This window comes from Oncorhynchus mykiss, chromosome 18 (assembly GCF_013265735.2).
Source record: "Oncorhynchus mykiss isolate Arlee chromosome 18, USDA_OmykA_1.1, whole genome shotgun sequence".
Taxonomy (NCBI): Eukaryota; Metazoa; Chordata; class Actinopteri; order Salmoniformes; family Salmonidae; genus Oncorhynchus; species Oncorhynchus mykiss.
The window spans coordinates 46,017,855-46,038,437 of NC_048582.1; the positions used below are offsets into that span (position 1 = coordinate 46,017,855).

At 43.5% G+C, this 20,583-nt stretch overlaps 2 protein-coding genes across 9 annotated transcripts in view; one reads left to right on the plus strand and one right to left on the minus strand.

Annotated features, from left to right (window-relative positions):
- Nucleotides 1–10,944, minus strand: part of LOC110496375 (RNA polymerase II subunit A C-terminal domain phosphatase) — a 116,943-nt gene extending 105,999 nt beyond the window's left edge. For 3 of the 4 annotated variants that reach the window (XM_036952938.1, XM_036952936.1, XM_036952939.1), the window contains exons 1-8: nt 10,786–10,944; nt 10,358–10,688; nt 5,806–5,889; nt 5,550–5,643; nt 5,246–5,374; nt 4,919–5,069; nt 1,747–1,837; nt 805–971 (exon numbers count right to left, since the gene is read on the minus strand). In XM_036952938.1, coding sequence (XP_036808833.1) covers nt 805–971; nt 1,747–1,837; nt 4,919–5,069; nt 5,246–5,374; nt 5,550–5,643; nt 5,806–5,889; nt 10,358–10,659 — 1,018 coding nt within the window. In that variant the 5' untranslated portion in view covers nt 10,660–10,688; nt 10,786–10,944. Of the gene's footprint in view, nt 1–804; nt 972–1,746; nt 1,838–4,918; nt 5,070–5,245; nt 5,375–5,549; nt 5,644–5,805; nt 5,890–10,357 lie in introns of all 4 variants that reach the window. The other variant, XM_036952937.1, reaches the window with a different exon arrangement.
- A 795-nt stretch (nt 10,945–11,739) lies between these two features.
- LOC110496376 (uncharacterized aarF domain-containing protein kinase 5) lies at nt 11,740–19,806 on the plus strand. 5 transcript variants are annotated; one of them, XM_021572237.2, is made up of 15 exons: nt 11,740–11,907; nt 13,471–13,550; nt 13,744–13,881; nt 13,993–14,068; nt 14,383–14,583; nt 15,365–15,505; nt 15,656–15,769; nt 15,922–16,053; nt 16,282–16,365; nt 16,453–16,534; nt 16,723–16,801; nt 16,940–17,031; nt 17,170–17,422; nt 17,611–17,727; nt 19,107–19,806. In XM_021572237.2, exons 1-15 carry the CDS (start codon nt 11,755–11,757, stop codon nt 19,207–19,209), a joined length of 1,845 nt encoding a protein of 614 aa, XP_021427912.2. In that variant the 5' UTR covers nt 11,740–11,754; the 3' UTR covers nt 19,210–19,806. The 5 variants fall into 5 exon arrangements, with proteins under 5 accessions (XP_021427912.2, XP_021427913.2, XP_021427914.1 ...); XM_021572239.2 differs by having other exon boundaries at nt 11,799–11,988; nt 19,107–19,423; XM_021572240.2 differs by having other exon boundaries at nt 11,801–11,988; nt 14,388–14,583; nt 19,107–19,423.
- The last annotated feature ends 777 nt before the right edge of the window (nt 19,807–20,583 follow it).

The window sequence follows — 20,583 nt, forward strand, 5'->3', positions numbered from 1 at the left end:
CTGAGACTAAGATGATAATCACGGTTCAGATGAACCCATCTCATTATGGCTACCCAGGCTTGGTGCTTGAGTATGAATACAGTGTTGATGATTAGGTGTTAAGGCTTGGTTGCTCCAATTCCTTCTTTATAACAGATCAGATTGATTAATTCAGAGAGTTGATCAAATATTTGGATTCTGCTCAACCCTGGCCTTTGGGTATGATCATTTTCCTGGCTATTCTCATGGTTCTAAAAAGGTAGAGTTTAACAGCATTCTCACAGAAAGATCGCTAAGTGTTCCCCTGTCACCTCCATGCCTTCTCCCTCTCGCCTCTGTGCTGAGAGGATCATAACTTAACACAACGACATAACTTAAAACTCCCTCACCTTCCTGCCACCCCATCTATTGGGACCATAACAGTTACGTATCACAAACATGTTCTTAAAAGATTCACCCTCCCACTGCAGCCTGCCACACAGGAAAATGGTGCATCGGTTGATGCAAATTAAATCAAAACAGTGAGACGCGATGAGGGGTACCTTGTGGCCAGAACTCCATTTGCAGCCAGAGAACCAGGATGAGTTCACATTCCTTAAGTGCTCATCAAACCACTTCCTCCTCTTCCTCTCTGAACTTGGTCACCAGAGGGTTTTTAAGTTTGTTACAAACACGCAACAAAAAAAACACTACACTGACAAAGCACTAAATGCCCTTATAAGGATTGTTTCAATAGATCACTGTGCTTTATAATTTATTGACCAGTTCACAACAAAAGTCCACCGTTCGGTTAAGCTCATTGTCTTCCGACCCTGTATACCGTACCTTTCCTTCCCTGCTGAGCCTCTTTAGACCCGGCCGGGGCGTTGATGTCTCCTGTCCCCTTGAAGTAGATGTATTTCTTCACAGTGATCAGGTTGGGAGCAAACTTCCACACGTCCTCCCGGTCATCTATAATACATACCATCGAGTCCCCACATGGGAACAGATTCCTGAGGGGTAGAGATAAAGAGAGTGCGAGAGATTAGGGAGAGAGTGGGAGCACAAGAGAGAGTGTAGAGGGACAGAAAGAAAGAGTTATATCTAAGTTGAACTGGCAGTAACAGAGCAAAATGTTAGGCTCTCGCTCTACCATTATCCAGTCCTAGGCTACATCCCAAATGGTAGCCTATAACCTATGGGCCCTGCTCAAAAGTAATTTTAAGGGAATAGGCTGCTTATTTGTGAAGGACTATCCCTCCAGGTTAGAAGTGAATTCTGGCTCTCACTCTTACCTATAATTATCTGAACATCATAACTATACAACCACAGTTTCTACCATTAGGACTTTGAGGATGGTGTTCTAAAAGGCTTCCTATAACAGGAGTCACTGATTAGAAGAAATGCTGCATGGCGATGGGCTATTCCCTCTGCTCATCTATAGCACAGTCATGCTAGAGCTGGATGGTTCAGTTTTATAGCGCTGTATTGTCTGTGGGGACAACCAAGTGACTTCAGATGACTTGACTGCTGCCAGGTTTTAATCAACACTAATTCCCTCAGTTGAATTCTTCAGCGGTAGTGGCTGAGCGGAAATCAGTTTCTCCCAATTCCACAGATCTTCCTTGAGTGAATGCCTTTTCTCCAAAGTGTCAAAATGATAAAGATAACATATCAGCTATGTCCTTTTCATATTGGAAAGAGTCTTCTTAAAATGTCCTAGCTGAAATCGCTATTAGTATGTGTGTCAAAGTGTGCTGCGTGGCCAGACAGAGAGCCAGGTCTGACCTCAGGTTCCCTGTCTTGGAGAAGGGGTCGATGCATTCGTCTCTGGACAGGATCCTGTGGGAAAACAGCTTCATCTCAGGGTCCAGGAAGCCTGCAAAGTTACAGACACACCAGAAGAGCATCTTTAAAATGGACTCATATATATATATATATATATAAGAGAGAGAGACAGAGAGAGCTTGGTTAGTGTGGCAGGGGGTTTGGTTCCGCACGCTGGGCCGCAGCAGAGAGCAGACTCGACTGCATTAAACATCCTATTTAAAAGAGCTCCGTGGAAAAGCAGGATGTATTCAGAAAAGGTGCCGTTTTGCCAAACAGCCAATTTCCATGACTCCCCGGCCATCTGGAGCTACACTGAGTAGCATTCCAACAACAAAGCTTTTGAGTCCATTTAGAGCCAAATCTCATGTTGTTTTGCTACACAAGTTCTTCAATTTAATCTCAAATGAAATTGCTTGGCATCGGTGTGTGTGTGTGTGTGTGTGTGTGTGTGTGTGTGTGTGTGATGGAGGGTCTCTGTATACTCAGTGGGCTCATTAAAACATCAAGGCTTTGAGATGAGAACTAAATGCAGGCTGGGTCTTATCAGTTCCTCTTTAGAAGCTGTACAATAATGCGTGTCTGGAGGAGCAACAAAGACGGGCTTTGATGGAGCATCTACATCCCCACTGCACAACCAACACCTCGCTACCTGGTTGCTATTAAACCACAGAGAAGAGAGAACACAGGTGGGCAGGCATCTACTAAAGCACAACAACAACAAGCCCATCTACCTGGAGAAACAGACAGATGCACAGTGACCTCCATGCGCCACAGACTAATTACTACATTCATTATTCATTCACTTCCAACGTTCAGCATAGGCATTCATGATAGAATAACATCTAATTGATAGCGAAAGATCGTCTCCAAACTTTGACGGGACAAAGTTCATCTCTGTAACCCAAATGCAGATAATTAGATTCATAAAAAGCTCAAACGGTGCATTATAATTTACTGTCAAGTGAGATTGATCTGAGCTGAGCTGTTGGGAAACCCACTATAGTAGAGCCCTGTTTTTATTGTGGGACTCCAGAGTTACCCGCAGGACCCGACAGAGAAGTGTGCTGCATGGTCTGAATGGTCCATGCTGCAGGCGGTCAGAAAAACCAATTATTTCATAACGGTCGTTCCACCGTTTTCAATACGCTATGAATCTTTATAAAACCACTTATTACACGAATCCCTCTGTCATTCTGGCCGCTTGTGTCCCTCTCCTCGCCTCTAACTGGGGCGTGGTTACACAACCGGCTCGCGCGCCTGCTCCAAACAGTGGCGGCAAAAACAATTATCCGATAAGAAAGGAATTATGAAACCAATTATCAGCTTGCAGTTCTCACTGGAAAGTCTGTCGTCGTTTTCTAAAGGTAATGAAATAATGGCTAATATGATTGGTGACTTTTGTGACTTTTTGTCTGGGCTACTTCAAATGAGTTTGTTTACACGGGAGTGTTTTAATAAAACTACTTTATTGCGAACATGTAAATAATCTTACGAAATCACACATTTATTGGAAATTGGAAATGAGTAAGACGGTAGAGGTGTAATTTTAACATTGCAGGACTGTGGGCAGGAGCTGGATGAGATCTGGCTGGAGCAGGTGGGATGTATCCAAAACAACCTGCGGAGGCAGACGGTCATGGTACGAAATATCACGGGAGAGGACGGGCACGGTACCAAAACATCTGTCCCACGTAAACTTCCACACCACAGGGTCCGACTTTCCCTCGCTGATTTTCGCCTACAGGTCGGCCAGTGGTGGAAAAAGTAACCCAATAGTCATACTTGAGTAAAAATAAAAATACCCTAATAGAAAAAGTAAAGATCACCCAGTAAAATACTATTTGAGTAAAAGTATTTGGTTGTAAATATACTTAAGTATCAAAAGTATAAACCATTTCAAATTCCTTATATTAAGCAAACCAGATGGCACGATGTTGTTTTTTAAATTTAAGTATAGCCAGGGTCATACCAACATAATTTACAAACGAAGCATTTGTGTTTAGTGAATCCGCCAGATCAGGTAGTAGGGAAGACATGACCATGGATGTTCTCTTGATAAGTGCGTAAATTTGATCATTTTCCTGTAAAGAGAGCCATTCAAAATGTAACAAGTACTTTTGGGTGTCAGGGAAAATGTATGGAGTAAAAAGTACATTATTTTCTTTAGGAACGTAGTGAAGTAAAAGTTGTCAAATAAAAATAGTAAAGCTTGTTAGGCTTACCGCTGGAACACACCCAAATAAATGATTTACACACAGAGAGAAGTCAGCTCAGACAGATCCAGCTCAGAAGCCCAGCTCATGAGCTCCATCAGCAGATGTTCATTTAGAATGGAAAACTAATGTGTTTATGCAACAAATGTTAGGGCATCGAATCGTGTCGCACTGATTCGTTCTTCTAATCAAACCGTTCTTGTATCTAGATAGATATTTAAATCGTCTCGAAACGGAAAGATGCACCTCCCTACTATATAGACGATATATATGTGACACAGCCCCAGAGAATCTGAGTACCGACTGAACCTGTCACACAAACTGAAGGTAAATGCTCCCCTCTAGTGGCCACTCCGACTTAAAACTCAGGATTTGCCTCTACAATGCTGAGATCAATCATAGTGAGACATGTCTGTTAGTCTTGTTAGGTGACTAACTTCTCAATCCGGGGAGTGTATAGACGAACATTAAAAAATACAACAATTCTCACCTATAATACAGACAGCATTCAGGCATTAAGTCTAGATCTATATTTAAGTAGTGATTTGACAGAGGATGTAGGCCCGGTGGGTTGACTGCCTTGCTCAGGGGCAGAAGGACAGATTTTTACCTTGTCAGTTCGGGGATTTGATTCAAAGGTGTTTGGTTAAATACGGAAGACACATTTCAGTTGAACGCACTCAGTTGTACAACTGAGTAGGTATCCCCCTCTCCTAGATGATTCTGTGTTTAAATTAATCTGCCATTTAGACTCTGTGCTCTCACACACTTTTGGCATTTACGTGATGGCTGTTTTTTTTTTGCACTTTTGATACTTTTTGCATTACTTACTGTACATCTAATTATATAGTGATTCAACGTAGGCGTTAATTGTCAGAGAATGTTAAATAACTGCTAGTGTTTGTGTGTGTACTTACCTGCGATGGTGTGTGCATAGAGGCGGCTTCCGAAGGTGAAGACGTGCAGCTCGTAGAGCTTGGCGATCTTCTCCAGGAAGTCTTTGCAGTGCGGACGCAGTCGCGTGTGTAACATGGGCTCCCCCCGCCCCAGCTGGAAATGGAAGATTCCCTGTGGAACAAAAGCAGAGGCATGGGCAGAACCATCAATGTTTTGTTCTATCTACATAACCACCAGTGGTTTATTACAGACTATTTAATACCAAACCCTCAGCAAAGCCTGGGACATAGAAATACCAAACCACCTATTTTTCATAGGCCAGAGAAAAGGATTTCAGATACACATACCTTGTTGGACATGAGCTGGCAGTGATGCTCGGTGGTGTGGATCAGGGTCTGGTCCAGATCAACCATCAGAACCAGCTTCTTGTTCCTGTGGAGTCTCTGCTGGTCCTCTCTGCCCAGCTGCTCTGCTTGCTGTGTGGGGGACAAATCACACAGACCCGGCATTCATAAAAAGGGGGCCCACGACGTCAACAAAACTGTCTCTATTAAATTGAAAAGTTGCATTCCAACGACAGAGGTATTTCTACAAGGTCACATTATCGTCAGAGGAAACATCTTCTAGTGCCATGACAACCCCGAACCTCACCTCAGAGCTGACCATCAACTCAGGGACACTGTGCACCATGGAAACATTTGCCGTGGAGATGAGAGCCTGCTGCCTCCCATTATTGGTCTGCATCCTGAGAGAGAAAGAGAGAATCCACTTAGCAACGCATACTCAATGGATAAGAGGTAACCTACAACTAAGAGTTAGGCCCATTTGTTAAAATGTTTTGAATATGCCAATTGAAATTCTAGCATGGAATAACTTGGTGTTTGTTTGTGTGCGTGTGTACACTTACTGTGTGAGGTCCTGGCCACATTCAGCACACAGGCCCTTCATCACAATGGGATGGCTGCATTCTTCTACTCTTACAACCACAACACTGGAAGAGAAGATGCACTTGAGACTGCAGCATAATAGTTTCCCCCTTAAAATCCTTGAGAGTTTATAGACGCACCCGTGGAAAGTGGCCGAGCTACAGCGCTGTCGGTCAGACCAGGAGACGTACGCAGCGTACGAACGGTTTGGCCGACTGACTAATACACCACTATGGAAAGATGACGCTCACCAACATGATGGTGTTCTCCATTTTTCTCTACAGCCCTCACAAGTGTCACAGGTTTTGTGCCAACAAAGAAAAGGGGTTAAATAGGTGTAGTCATACAGGCCAAATTTATATTTATATATATATATATATATTTTTCCTTGGGATACCTACAGGGGCCCTACAATTCAAAATTAAATAGCTAAATGATCCATGATATGACCATATTTTTTTTAGCCCCTTTTTCTCCCAAATTTTGTGATATCCACATAGGTAGTTAGTCTTGTCCCATCGCTGAAACTCCCATACGGACTCGGGAGAGGCGATGGTCGAGAGCCATGCATCCCCCCGAAACACGACCCTGCCAAGCAGCATTGCTCGCTTAACCCGTATGCCAGCCACACCAATGTGTCGCAGGAAACACTGTACCGAAGTCACCGTGCATGAGCCCGGGCCAGCCACAAGGAGTCACTAGAGCGCAATGGGAAAAGGACATCCCGGCCGGCCAAACCCTCCCTTAACGACACTGGGTCAATATTGCACCGTCTTATGGGTCTCCCGGTCGTCGCCGGCAGCGACACAGCCTGGGATCGAACACGGGTCTGTATTGATGCAGTGCCTTGCCTCACTCGGGAGGCCGGTATGACCATCTTCAAACAATTCCATATGTCAGCTTAGTAACTCAGATTTTTATGGGCGGTTTCCCGGACAGAGTTTAATTTAAATCAGTTTAACGATGTGCACATGGTGCTGACCTGAGGATGCTTCAAAAACCAGGGATGGGACAGTAATACATTAAGCATTGTGTGGAATTGGAGCACGTCACCTAAACAATGGACGAGGTAAAAGAAAATGTTGAAATTTCAATGACTTTGGGAGAAAAAAAAAAAGTTGTGGCAAACTACCCAATTATTGAGAACAAACAGCATGATACAGCAACAGAAAACAAGAAAAATAATGCCTGGACTACCATTTGTAATGAATTCAACACAAATTAAAAAGTACACTACAACAACTTCAGGTAAGATAGTGTATTTACTGTTGGCCCACTTTTACAAATCTGAGACAACACAGTGGGGCCTGAATGCATGTGTGACAGAAATGTAACAAACAATATCATACATAAATATTCATATAATTTCTAGAACATCTCGTCTTCCTAAGGTCCTATGGAAAAACAAAAATCTACTTAAACAATACAAATGCTGCTGCTCGTAGGGAGCATTTCAAGACTGGTGGCGGGCCCCCGGTAAGACAGGGGAGGTAGGTAGCCTAGTGGTTAGTGTTGGGCCAGTAACTGAAAGGTTGCTGGATCGAATGACAAGCTGACAAGGTAAAAATCCACTGTTCGCCAGTAGGCCGTTCATTGTAAATAATAATTTGTTCTTAATTAACTGACTTGCCTCGTTAAATAAAGGTTCAATTTAAAAAAAAAGAAGACCAAAGACAGATGAGCTGGGGGACTTGTTGACCGGGATCATAGTAAGTCAGCAACCCCTGGAAGGTATCCCCGATGATGACCATTTGGACAGATGGGGGACTGTTCCAATCCTCATTTTGTAAGACACATTCATTCAACATGTGCCATCCCGGCACTGTAGGGAATATGTAATGTCAGTCATCTCTTGCACTCCCATAATAAAAATGTAACAAACTCAACTCTTTAATAAATGATGTTCTCTAATGCAGCAATGTAATCATTTTCTTGAGGCAGATGAACACCATAGCTTGGAGGGGATAAGACGGGATGAAGTTCAGCCCGCTACATCTGGCTCATCTGCAGCAGCCAGAAGGGCAGATTGTCACTAACCGGGCCGGAGGACAAAAGCTGAGCATGCATGAGAAACTGGCCTAGGAATTTCATGAGCGCAACCTAAATGTATTTAAAAGAAGACCATGATATGAAGATGCAAATCCCTCATGTTGAGTTGGCTATGAAGGAGGAGAGAAACAGGAAGCAGCAGCAGTAGCAATGTTCTTCTCAAACCAGCACCAGTTTGGGGTCCTGATATTTCCATTTGTGAATTAAAAACCATGCTGTTTGAGTTCATTGTGAATGCAGCATCTTCTTGGTTGAACGTGTAATGTGTTTCTGAGACTGGAAATGACTCTTCCATACACCAAACACCTCTGGTGCAGATATTAGCTTGGTTATACCGTTGTTGCTCAGGTCCTATTGCATGACGATAGTGGGTGACCAAGAAGTTGATCTGTGCATACCCACTGTCGCCAAGTATGATTCCACTAGGTTGTCCTCTTTCAAGCTGAGCATACAATGAGGCGTTTTGGAAAATCCTTGAGTCATGAGTTCAATGTGCAACAATGTTGGAGAACTGCAAACACCATGTACATTTATTGAGAACCAGTTTTTACGATTCCTGTACTCCACAGCATCTGCTGTAGAGGGACACTTGATGGGAATATGACATTCACCTATACAGCCAATGACTCCAGGGAAGTTCCCATATTCATAGAACTCTACCTGATAGTTGGCTTGGGCAGCAGCATCAGGGAACTTGATGTAATGGTCTTTCAATTCACATATAGCATTGCAAACTCTGGACTATGTTGCATACAGTCAGTTCACTTACACCATACAAATCTCCTGTTTCACAATGGAAGGTTCCAGATTCCAAAAACCTCAAGTTGACCAGTACTTGTAGGGAAGGGCTTTCCCCTAAGAGAGTCAGATGAAAGTCTTGGCTCAAGCAAACAAACAAAGCTGCATTTGCTTTGTATATACGGAAACGGTCACCGAAATTGATTTTATCTAAATCATTCAGTGTGTTGATCCTGTCTATAACCGCCCTTCGGTCTGGCCTTGGTAGCACTCTTTGATCGTCATTGAAATAGTCCAGGTAAATCATTCTCCTCCATTGCCAAGGTCAACCTGGGGGCCAACATCCATTAATCTGACGTTAAACCTTCCTCAGGACATGTTTAAATACAGCCTGCACTTAAATCTAGATGAACTAATTGTCCTTCTAGAAATCAAACTTTAAATCTAGACTAGGGCAAATCCGAGACTATTTGAAACCATATCTAAGAAATGCAATTTCTGTTAGTCCAGTTTAAAAGTGCAATTTAGTCTAGGTTGATACTGCCCCCTAAAAAAGGTTAAAGGTGCTACACAGGATTTTTTTTATTATATTATATTATATTATATATATATATATGCCATAAAATATGGCACTAATAGTGGATTTATTGTGTTTCACAGTATTACTTAGCCACAAGTGTTGTGATATTCGACAAACTGGGAAAACGTTTAAAACTTTGTGGCTGTGTTATCTAAGGAAATCACTAATGTCCTGGTTGAGAAAAATCTGCACCGTTCCGGTCAATTTGATCATTGTACCATCTAAACAAAAAAGTATAGTTTTTACAGCTGTTTGAAGCTAGTGGACCAAAACCTGTTGAATCATAGATGGTACAACGATTCCTGACACTATTCAGTGCTTATTTGTTTTACAAACTGTAATTGAGCTAACAGTGTACAATGTTAGCAACCAAGAAATGACAGAAATTTCCACTAGATAACACAGCCAAAGTCAGAACAGCTTTCCCAGTTTGACAAGATACTGCTCCATCAGGAGTATTTAATAGGCGAACATCCCAGCCAATCACAACACTGGTGGGTAAATAACAGAAACACTATCATTAAACTCTTTGCACCACACTCACATGCTAGCTTAACATAAGGAATTTGAAATTATTTATACTTTTACGTTAGATACTTAAGTATATTTAAAACCAAACTTTTACCCAAGCAGTATTTTACTGGGTGACTTTTACGTGAGTCATTTTCTATTTGTTACACAAATTCATAACACTAAAATGTTTGAGGCTCAAGCAGAACAAAGTATTCGCAGTTCTTCTTCCCCAAGTGCTCGAGCGTGCAAACTTGACGACTCGATACCATGTGGATGATGTCATGTGCGTAGTACTACAATATTGGGCCAGTTCGTTTTGCATGGCCCGGTGCCCCTTGTGGGTGGAGATTTCACATACGGACCAATGGAATGGTCTAAAATAAACAAACTCGGCACCCGGGCACCGGGCTCTGCAAAACGAACTCGTTAATGTACATGATCCATCCAGCTGTTGTAGAGATCGGCGCTCCAGCACACGCACTGGGTTAGCATAGCTAGCTAGCGTTACCATTTATTAGCTAGGCTAATTAGCTATGCTACTTCGAATTTGGTCTATAAGTAACAACATTAGCTAACGAACATAGTATACACAGCACACTATAAAAAATGGCTGACAGTCTATATAGCTAACGTTAGTTAGCTTGCAGACTCACCCAGGCGATATGACTTGTCCAAGTTGACAGCATAGCTCTTTCACCACTCCAGCTCGGTCCGATTTCAGCTTCTTCTCTGACAGCCGATTGGGCTGTTCTGGCGGATGGGACCCGGACTCTTTCTCCGGTGGGATGGGAGCACATAACGCCAATACCGAGTCCACATTGACGAGGGAACCGGGTTTGACTTTCCATTCCAGCAGCCGCATAGGACGCGCTGCTATTGGGCAGCGGATCTCCGCCACTTGCGCCATGGGGCCCTGTGCTGCCCCGCCACCGCCGGAATCTGCGGGCTCCTCCATCAGTTTCGCGCTTCAAATCCCTTTAAACTCTAGGCACAGGTCAAGCAAAGATATATATCAGAGTCGCGGGGAATTCGGTTTATCATAAATTATTGAAACTGAGCTAAGAAACAAAAACCAACGTACCGCTGATGTTTGAAACACAACGATGCAAGAACACAGACCCAATAGTTTAGCTTCTTTCGCTCTTCCCGCCCGTAAACAGGAAACACAAGACTGAAGCGGCGACGACAGTCAGAGAGCTTCCGGTGGCTCTGATGACAGAGGTCCTTTCTACTTTCACTGAGTTCCACAGTTCCACGTCAATTTAAATACTTTGATCAATGGAAGGAACAGCTAGCTTCCATTTGTGTTTGAATAAATGTGTCAGTTTGAGAGTCATACACAGCATGTCAAAGAGAAGTTGAAGTTGGGATGATCATGTAAACAAAATACAACAAAGAAATCTAATGGAAGATGCAACATCATGCTGTTTTGTTTTCCACTCACACATTGTTTTCTAAGCCTTTACAGCTCTGGGGACATCCCTCGATGGGCCCTACCTGATATGATGTAAGATGATGTAATATATAAATCATGCATCTACTCCTGGTGACAACTAGTAGAGTTGCTACTAGTGATCTAAAGTCACATGGGGGCCTGGTCCCAGTAATTCGCACATTGATGTTAATGTAAACAGTTATCTATAATACATATTATTCAGGCTATGCCCGTGATATGACGGCTGAGATGCTGGGAAGGCGGATCACACATGTATGTGCCTGTTTTATATTTGTTTAATAATCTCAAAACGATAAAATCAAGACGCAGTCAGTAGTATTTTATCGTTATCATTTAAAACAACAGTGTTTTAATTCCACAGACCATACTCTACTACCGTAAACATGACTTTAAACAAGGTTGTACAGAGACCTCACACTTGAATCGTTTCCGTTACATGTTATTTTAGCCACATTAATTAATTATTTACAACGTCCATTTCTGATTCACCCATACAAATACATGCATTATTCTGTACATTTGTGATTTCAATGAAAAAAACAATGACTTGGGTTGATTAATTGACGGTACCCGAAGAGGATATCGAGTCAAGTCATGATTCTTTTCACTAGAGAAGCTTCGGTCACAGCGAGTCGGACCATTTGTCACGTGACCGATTTCGTGCACCTTCTGCCAGTCGAATCATTTGTAGCAGTTCAGGAAATCAAGAATGATCTGAAACAGGAGGTGACAGGTTACATTAGAATGGTGACTACACAGTTTTAACTCCATATTAGTGAGAAGAGATCACAGTATAGGTTGAACATGGCAGGGGAGACCTTCAAAGCAGTGAGTTGAACTGTTTGTTATATGCCTTTGCCTTGCCTGCTAGCTAGCCAGCCAGACGCATATAGCTTCAGCAAATTCAAACTCGACACCTGACATTTAACTGTTTATGCATGAATGGCTTAAATGTCAAAAGTAATGACTATGTATGTGTGCGCGCTTTGTATGTTAATATTTTTTTTCATAGTATACATGTGTATCTACAGATCACACTAACAATAGTTTTCATTCCATGAACTACTCTCTCTGACTTCCAGGAAATGAGCGTGGACACACAACGTTAAATTCCCCTGATGCAATGTATAACCGCCATACTAAAATCAGAGCTCGATGTACAATCTCGCTAAAAGACAGTGTGATGTGCCCCAATTTTGAGATTGTGGTTTACCCTCCATTATTTATAAGTTGTCACGTGTTTTGTTCAATGCCATGGAAAGTGTGTGTGTGTGTGGCTCTCTCATTAGGTAGGATTAGGTGGCTGCCTATGGCGGCAGCTTTTTCTGAGCTACACTGACCAAGACGCATCTCCAACAAGACTTAAAACCTCACATAATTCTGCCCCAAAACAATGTCAATTTCTCTCAACCAGTGGCATATGAGATTTTTTAGGTGAGCGCTGATGCCCCCTGTGATAAGAAGTGCCCACAAAGTCAGGGATGCAAAATATCTATCTTGTCCATTCCCAGTGTGCCTCTCAAGGGTGCTTGTTGGAGAGTAGAAGCACTCCACCGACATTCCTTTAAAAAACATAATGTAACACCAAATCATGGAGCAGATATAGCATATAGAGAGTGTGGCCTTTAATGTAGCCTACAGGGTTTAGGAAAAAATGTATGACAATGTAATGAGAAACTTTTAACATCATGCAGGTTTCTCTGATCAAATAGCCTAACCTAAATGGTGCCTGATCAAATTGAAAAAAAAAATATGCTGACACGTTAACATATCTGAAAAACCGGTCTAAGTAAAATGGACACTCAGGCTACTCACAACTGCTGTCCAGGAGTTTCATCCTGTAGGCTAAATGGTCATGATCAGTGGTTTCAAGTTTGTATCCGTACATTTTTTACGAGCTGATCATAGCAGAGAAAAGGGTCGTCGGCAATTTATTTTTTTCTCGCCTAGGGCGGCAGAACGGCCAGGACCGGCCCTGGTGTGTGTGTGCATGTGGTCAGGGCCCTGACATAGAGCCTCTATTTATAAATCTATTAGTCTGGAAACAGTTTGTCCTGTGAGAGACCGTTAAGAACAACAACAGCGTGTTCTAGCCTATGGAGAGTGACCTTGATGCAGTCCACACCACCAGTCTACATGTTGTTCGACTTATTAACCTCGTAACATGAAGATTTTTTTGTTTTTCTCTAGTTTTCTAGGGATGAAGGTCTTTCTCAGCAAGTCTACTGTAACTGGCAAAAACAGTGGATTAGTTTAAAGTTGATGCTTCAAAGTGACACTGATTGTGGTGGTGTTTTCGTCTTTCTGTAGTTAAGGTTGTGTCATTTGGCCCTGCTGGGAAGATGTCCCCGTCCACAGCTACAACTGTACAGGTCCTTCAGCTCACAAAGGTACTAAACTAACTAGAATGGCCCATCTCCTTTTTCTATAGTGCGAGTCAGCTTGATGTACAAGTACACCCCTGGACAGGACACTGAACTATACATGCTGTTACTTAAATACCTTCTAGAAAGCAACTGCAAGATTGGTGAAGACATGAGCATTTCAGCAACACTGTGTGCTGTGCACATTTCTTTCCGTCAGGCCAAGGAAGAGTCTAGGGTTGTTCTGGAAGATGTTTTTGGGTGTTCCCGTGGTGGTGGGAGTCCAGTACGCCCTTGCGGAACCTAGAGAGAGACGGAAGATGAAGATCTTGGTGAAGGGAGTCGGTCGCTTCTGTAGGTGGGTCCCATCATAACAATAATATCACCATCCTTTTTGTATGTGATCAAATGTTTTGAATAATTTCCTTTTGGAGTTACACTCAATCCATGTCTCTCTCGGTCTCTACAGGTCTATATATGTAGGACTCTATATCTCAGTAGATTATTGGTGGACCTCCAATGTGATGTTACGTGGTTTGGACAAGGTAAGTTTGACAGAAATATTGGGTGCGTTCCTTTGCCCAGGCATCGCTGAAGCATTCCAGATATTATGGCTAGATACGTAAAATACTTATCAGCTAACCACATATGTTATAGCAATCTGGTGCCTGACGGCACAGTCTAAGACGTGGCACGAAACCATAGGTTGACGCATGCAACGTCTGAGCAGGGCAACGGGACCAATATGAATTGTGACAGGTCTATCTGTGTATGTCTGCTAAACAGTGGCGTGAGTCTGCAACGATCTCAGTAGTTCAGTCAGGACACTCACGTCATCTTCCCCTCCCTGTTTTGCCAGAGCAGCCCATCGTTTGTGGCAGGGATGTCATTGTGCCATCAGAGGGCAGCAGATGGCATGGTGGAGGGAGCGGTGCAGAACGGGGGGATATATGTTAAACTGGGACAGGGCCTGTGTGCTTTCAACCACCTGCTGCCTCCTGAGTACGTCAAGACACTGCAGGTCCTGGAGGATAAGGCTCTCAACAGGAGATGCAAGGAGGTGAGACCTGTAGTACGTTGTCTTGTCAAACATTGAAGAACAGTTAATGCTCAGCTTCTGACCGTAAGGTGCTACAGAGGGTAGTGCTTACGGCCCAGTACATCACTGGGACCAAACTTCCTGCCATCCGGGACCTATATACTAGGCGGTGTCAGAGGAAAGCCCCAATAATTGTCAGACTCCAGTCACCCAAGTCATAGACTGTTCTCTCTGCTACCACACGGCAAGCGGTACCGGAGCGCCAAGTCTAGGGCTTAAAGGCTCCTTAACAGCTTCTACTACTCAAGCCATAAGACTGCTGAACAATTAATCAAATGGCCACCGGCCTATTTACATTGACACCACCCTCCATTTGTTTTTTTAGACTACTACTCACTGTTTATTATCTATGCATAGTCACTTCACCCCTACCTACATGTACAAATGACTGACTAACCTGTATCCCCGCACATTTACTCTGTATTGGCACCCCCTGTATATAGCCTCTTTGTTACTTATTCTTTTTGACTTAACTCCTTCTTGAACTGCACGGTTGGTTAAGGGCTTGTAAGTAAGCATTTCACAGTAAGGTATGCACCTGTTGTATTCACTGCATGTGACAAATAGTTTGAAGCGATACGATAAAAGAGGCTGTAGTGAAAGTGATAAAGCCATGCTTGTAGTTTTGTCACAGCTTTCAATGCCTCTTTACCATTCATAATGTGAGGCTAGAACAAGCCATTTTATAATGAAAAATGTTGAGGAACATTCTTCCATTAAATTACCTGGTATGTTCTACCAGGTAGATGCTCTGTTCATAGAGGACTTCAACACGACTCCAGACAAGATGTTTAAGAAGTTTGAGTATGAGCCCATCGCAGCAGCCAGTCTGGCCCAGGTCCACAAGGCAGAGCTGCAGGACGGGACTCCTGTTGCTGTCAAAGTGGGTTCAGGTTAACTATACTACACATTCAGCCACAGAATTAAAAGTATACTGTGCTTGATTTACACTATTAAATAGGGGTCACCTCACCTGGTTAAACCAGACTAGGTATATCTCCTGATTCTGAATAGTAACAACTCTCTTCTCCAGGTGCAGTACATAGACCTCAGGGATCGGTTTGACGGTGACATCAGGACTCTGGAGATCCTACTGGACGTTATAAAGTTCATGCACCCCAGCTTCGGCTTCAGATGGGTCCTCAAGGTAAGGGCTCAAACTTGTCTGCCAACTTGGTCAAAAACTGTATTTTATTTTCTAGGACATTTATCGGATAATACCTGCAGAGCATGATTAGAGACAGCCCTAGACATGGTCCCCTAAACTAACCTAATGCTGGCATTCTCTGACGATTTTAGGACTTGAAGGGGACATTAGCTCAGGAGCTGGACTTTGAGAATGAGGCCAGGAACTCTGAGAGATGTGCAGAGGAACTGAAACACTTCAAATTTGTCGTCGTGCCAAAAGTGTACTGGGACCAAACCAGCAAGGTGAGAGACGGAACTAGTCACTGCTGTAAATCACGATGGCTGCATTCAGGCAGCCCAATTTCTTTTCTTTTTTTTTTGTCTCTTTTGACCAATCACATCGACTCTTTTTCTGATCTGACTGGTCAAAAGACCAATTAGTTAAAAAAATCAGTATTGGGCTGCCTGTCTAAACACAGCCTGACCACTTTTGTATTATTGTACTGTAATAAACCAAAACAATTCCTTTAGAGAGTGTTGACTGCAGAGTTCTGTGAAGGCTGCAAAATCAACAATTTGGAAGAAATCAAAAGACAAGGACTTAGCTTGAGAGATGTAAGTGCCTACCGTGACACAATAACCTTTTGTCTATTATCATTAGTACTCCGATGAATGTATAAACAGTTTTCTCTGGCTTTTCAGACTGCTGACAAGCTGATCCGTACGTTTGCAGAGCAGATATTTTACACTGGCTTCATCCACGCTGACCCTCACCCTGGCAATGGTAGGGTTCAGTTTCTACTGAACTCTTAACATGCTCATTTATTGATTTGTGCAACTTGAACCAGGGCAGTTTACAAGACGGTTTTTCAGAGAAATGGGTCACGTTGATAATAAATAACTACAGTACAACAATATTTGCTTAAAATGACTTGATGACCTTGAATGTATGTTATCTGTACCATGTCACAGTGCTTGTGAGAAGAGGTCCAGATAAGAAGGCAGAGCTGGTACTGTTGGATCACGGCCTATATGAATACCTCAGTGAAATGTAAGGGTCATAATATGCCATTTAGCAGACCCTTTTATCCAACACAACTCACAGTAGTGTGGATGCATTTTAGATCCTGCATGTTTTAATGGTACAACTTGTATGTTTTACTATCAACTCTAACCTTTGGCTCTGTAGTGACAGGGTAGCGCTGTGTAAACTGTGGAGGTCCATAGTCCTGAGAGACGATGCTGCCATGAAGCGGTACTCCAACAGCCTGGGGGTCAAAGGTGAGAGGACCACTGTCATTTAGGCTTAATAAAGTGATTTTATTTCAACTGATTCCTTCATTTAAACTGAAGTCATATGCCTTGAATAAATCCATTCTCACCACAAAGACCTGCTTACAATATCCTGTATCCTATCAGACTACTTCATCTTCTCTGAGATGCTGCTGCAACGGCCAATCAACATGCGGGAATTGGGCCTGTCCAACATCCTGAGTCGTGAGGAAACAACCTATATGAGGGACATGGCTGTCAATCACTTTGACAACATCATGGTTGTGCTCAAGTCCATGCCACGCCCCATGCTGCTGGTGTTCAGGAACATCAACACTGTCCGCAGCATCAACATCACACTGGGAGCTCCTGTAGACCGATACTGTGTCATGGCTAAGAGGTTAGTAGTAGCAGCAACATCAGGCTGGGGGCTCTGGTCGACAGATACTGTGTAATGGCTAAGAGGTTAGTAGCAGCAGGCTGGGGGCTCCGGTGGACAGATACTGTGTCATGGCTAAGAGGTGAACAGACGAGTGTTTCACATAGCAGTAGTTGTAGATGCTTACTAACCTGTTGTCCTGTCTCCAGCGCTGTGCAATGTTGGGGGCGGCTCCAGGCAGAGAGGCCGGGTGTTCTTCCAAGGTTCAGGGTGTTGCGATGGGTGCGGGCCACCTGGGAGAGCCTCAAGTTCGAGTGTGCCCTGAGGTAACGAATTATCCTCAACACTATACCCTCAGTAGCCACGTTTCCATCCACAGTTTTAAGCAATTAACGTCATACAGTACAACAAATAAAATAAATTACGACAGCTGTGATTGGAATTGGCCGCTTCGGTGCAATTTTATAAATGCCGAAAGATAACTCGGGAAAGCATGACGTGTATTAGGCTACAGATGAAATAATTGATGACCTTCACAGGGTGGGTAAAGCACACGGTGATCTTGATGCTCCTTTCCAATGAATATCGAGGGTCCTTTTCTGGTGACATGATCGATGCTCGACTGCCGTTTGACAAATGCAAAAATTCTCGCACTTATCCATAAATCTCATGTAGACTAGCCTAACCACTATGAGCTCTAGTGTCAAGACCAGTGTAGGAACATTTCAATTTAAACACCATTTGTGACAACGCGATGGAAATTGAGGTTTTTATTTATTCGGTACATGAAAACTGAAGTGGAAAAAGTACATTGTGTGCAATACATCACGTACTGAAAAGGTATCAGGAACAAGTCAGTTTGGAAACACCACCGGTAGGAAAAGGCATTTTCTTTATGTGGATTATTGAATACTTGCATGAAAATCTGTTGATAATTTGATGGAAACCTAGCTAGTGGCCAGTTTTCGGTACCAGGTCTGACCCTCCCACCGTACCTGCCTCCAGATCACCATGTATTCTTTGGGGTATGGAAACGTTTCATAATTGGTATCAAGGGACTTAACGTTCCCTACGCCACCACTAACAGCCTGTTCCGTTAACACCAGGCATGATGAGGTTATTGAGTCATGCTGCTTACTGCCGGTAGCATAACGCAACAGGGATTCGTCAGACCAGGCAATTGTCCAGTGTTGGTGATCGCGTGCCCACTGCAGCCACCGCTTGTTTTCAGCTGATAGGCATCAAACCCGGTGTGGGAGTCTGCTGCAATAGCCCATCCTTTACGAGCACCAACGATTTGTGTGTTCCTAGATGCCGTTGTGCCATTATTTGCCCGTTTTGTGGCCCTTCTGTTGGGAACTGTCATGTGTGCGAAGCCCAGGAGGCCGACCGTTTCGGAAGATACTGGAACCAACGAACAAACCACGCTCAGTCGCTTGTTTTGTCAATTCTAATGTTCAAACAGTAACTGGATGCTTGTCTGTCTGCATTATATACTAAGCCATGGCCACATGACTGTCTGTAGGCGCTAACCATTTCTGGGAAAGGGGTGGTACACCTAAATAAACTGGCCAGTGTATAGCAGTAGACCCGGCTGGGTAGGTCTTGCTACAAACATTCCCCAAAATACATAATTTGGCATTTTTAGTTCCTACAAAATTGCCTACATTTCTTACCATTAACTTCAATCATTGTATCTTCCCAGGTCTGAGATGGCGATGATGAGTCTGACAAGATCCCTGCTGTCTTTGTTGTCTTACTTCAACCTCATATCGCTGGACGAGGAAGTTTACCAATACCTGAAGTAGAGGCCGACAACCCATACCTCAGCTGCATACCTGATACTAGTGACTCCTGTTTCAAGCTCAAGAAATGCAACCCGTTTGACAGGACATGATAGTTGTCAAATGGATAGATGTGCTTCCAAAATGGTGCTATGCATTTCCCACATCTACAGATTTTATGATGTAGAATTGTCTTAATCAGTCAGGACAGAAAACGCAGTAAACACAGCTCCAAGCCAAGGACTTGACTCACCAGCAGTTATTTCATTGAGGAGCACTGTCTCAGTGCTGCCAGGGAATATGTGTACTGACATAACATTAACACTATTTTATTAAACACAGAGCCATTTAATATTTGACCTTTCTTTCACTGGGGTTGAATTTGATGGCAGTATGTGATTCCTGCTGTGACCAGTCAAGATTGTGCCTTCATTGACTAAGTCTTATTAATAGCACGTTTAGGCCTTTCAACCCTCCTGTTGTGTTCGTTTCATGTTAGTGTTCCCGGTCCAAAATGACCACCCCATTATAAATCCATGAAAATATCTAAGTTGAACTTCCATTTATGGCCTGTAGGCCTCATTGAACTGAGCTCATTTGAGTAAAAAAAAAAAGCATGTATGGATTATAACATCCTTGGATGAATCGGTGCTGTTTAACAAGGACTCTCTCCTCACCAGTGTCATGATCAAGAGCCTCAGTATATACACTGCTCAAACAAATAAAGGGAACACTAAAATAACACACCCTAGATCTGAATGAATGAAATATTCTTATTAAATACTGTTTTCTTTACATAGTTGAATGTGAATGACCTCCCTACAACGCCTGGGCATGCTCCTGATAAGGTGGCGGATGGTCTCCTGAGGGATCTCCTCCCAGACCTGGACTAAAGCATCCGCCAACTCCCGGACAGTCTCTGGTGCAACGTGGCGTTGGTGGGTGGAGCGAGACATAATGTCCCAGATGTGCTTAATTGGATTCAGGTCTGGGGAACGGGCGGGCCAGTCCATAGCATCAATGCCTTCCTCTTGCAGTAACTGCTGACACATTCCAGCCACATGAGGTCTTGCATTAGGAGGAATCCAGGGCCAACCGCACCAGCATATGGCCTCACAAGGGGTCTGAGGGTCTCATCTCGGTACCTAATGGCAGTCAAGCTACCTCTGGCGAGGGCTGTGCGGACCCTCAAAGAAATGCCACCCCACACCATGACTAACCCACCGCCAAACCGGTCATGCTGGAGGATGTTGCAGGCAGCAGAACGTTCTCCACGGCGTCTCCAGACTGTCACGTGCTCAGTGTGAACCTGCTTTCATCTGTGAAGAGCACAGGGTGCCAGTGGCAAATTTGCCAATCTTAGTGTTCTCTGGCGAATGTCAAACGTCCTGCACGGTG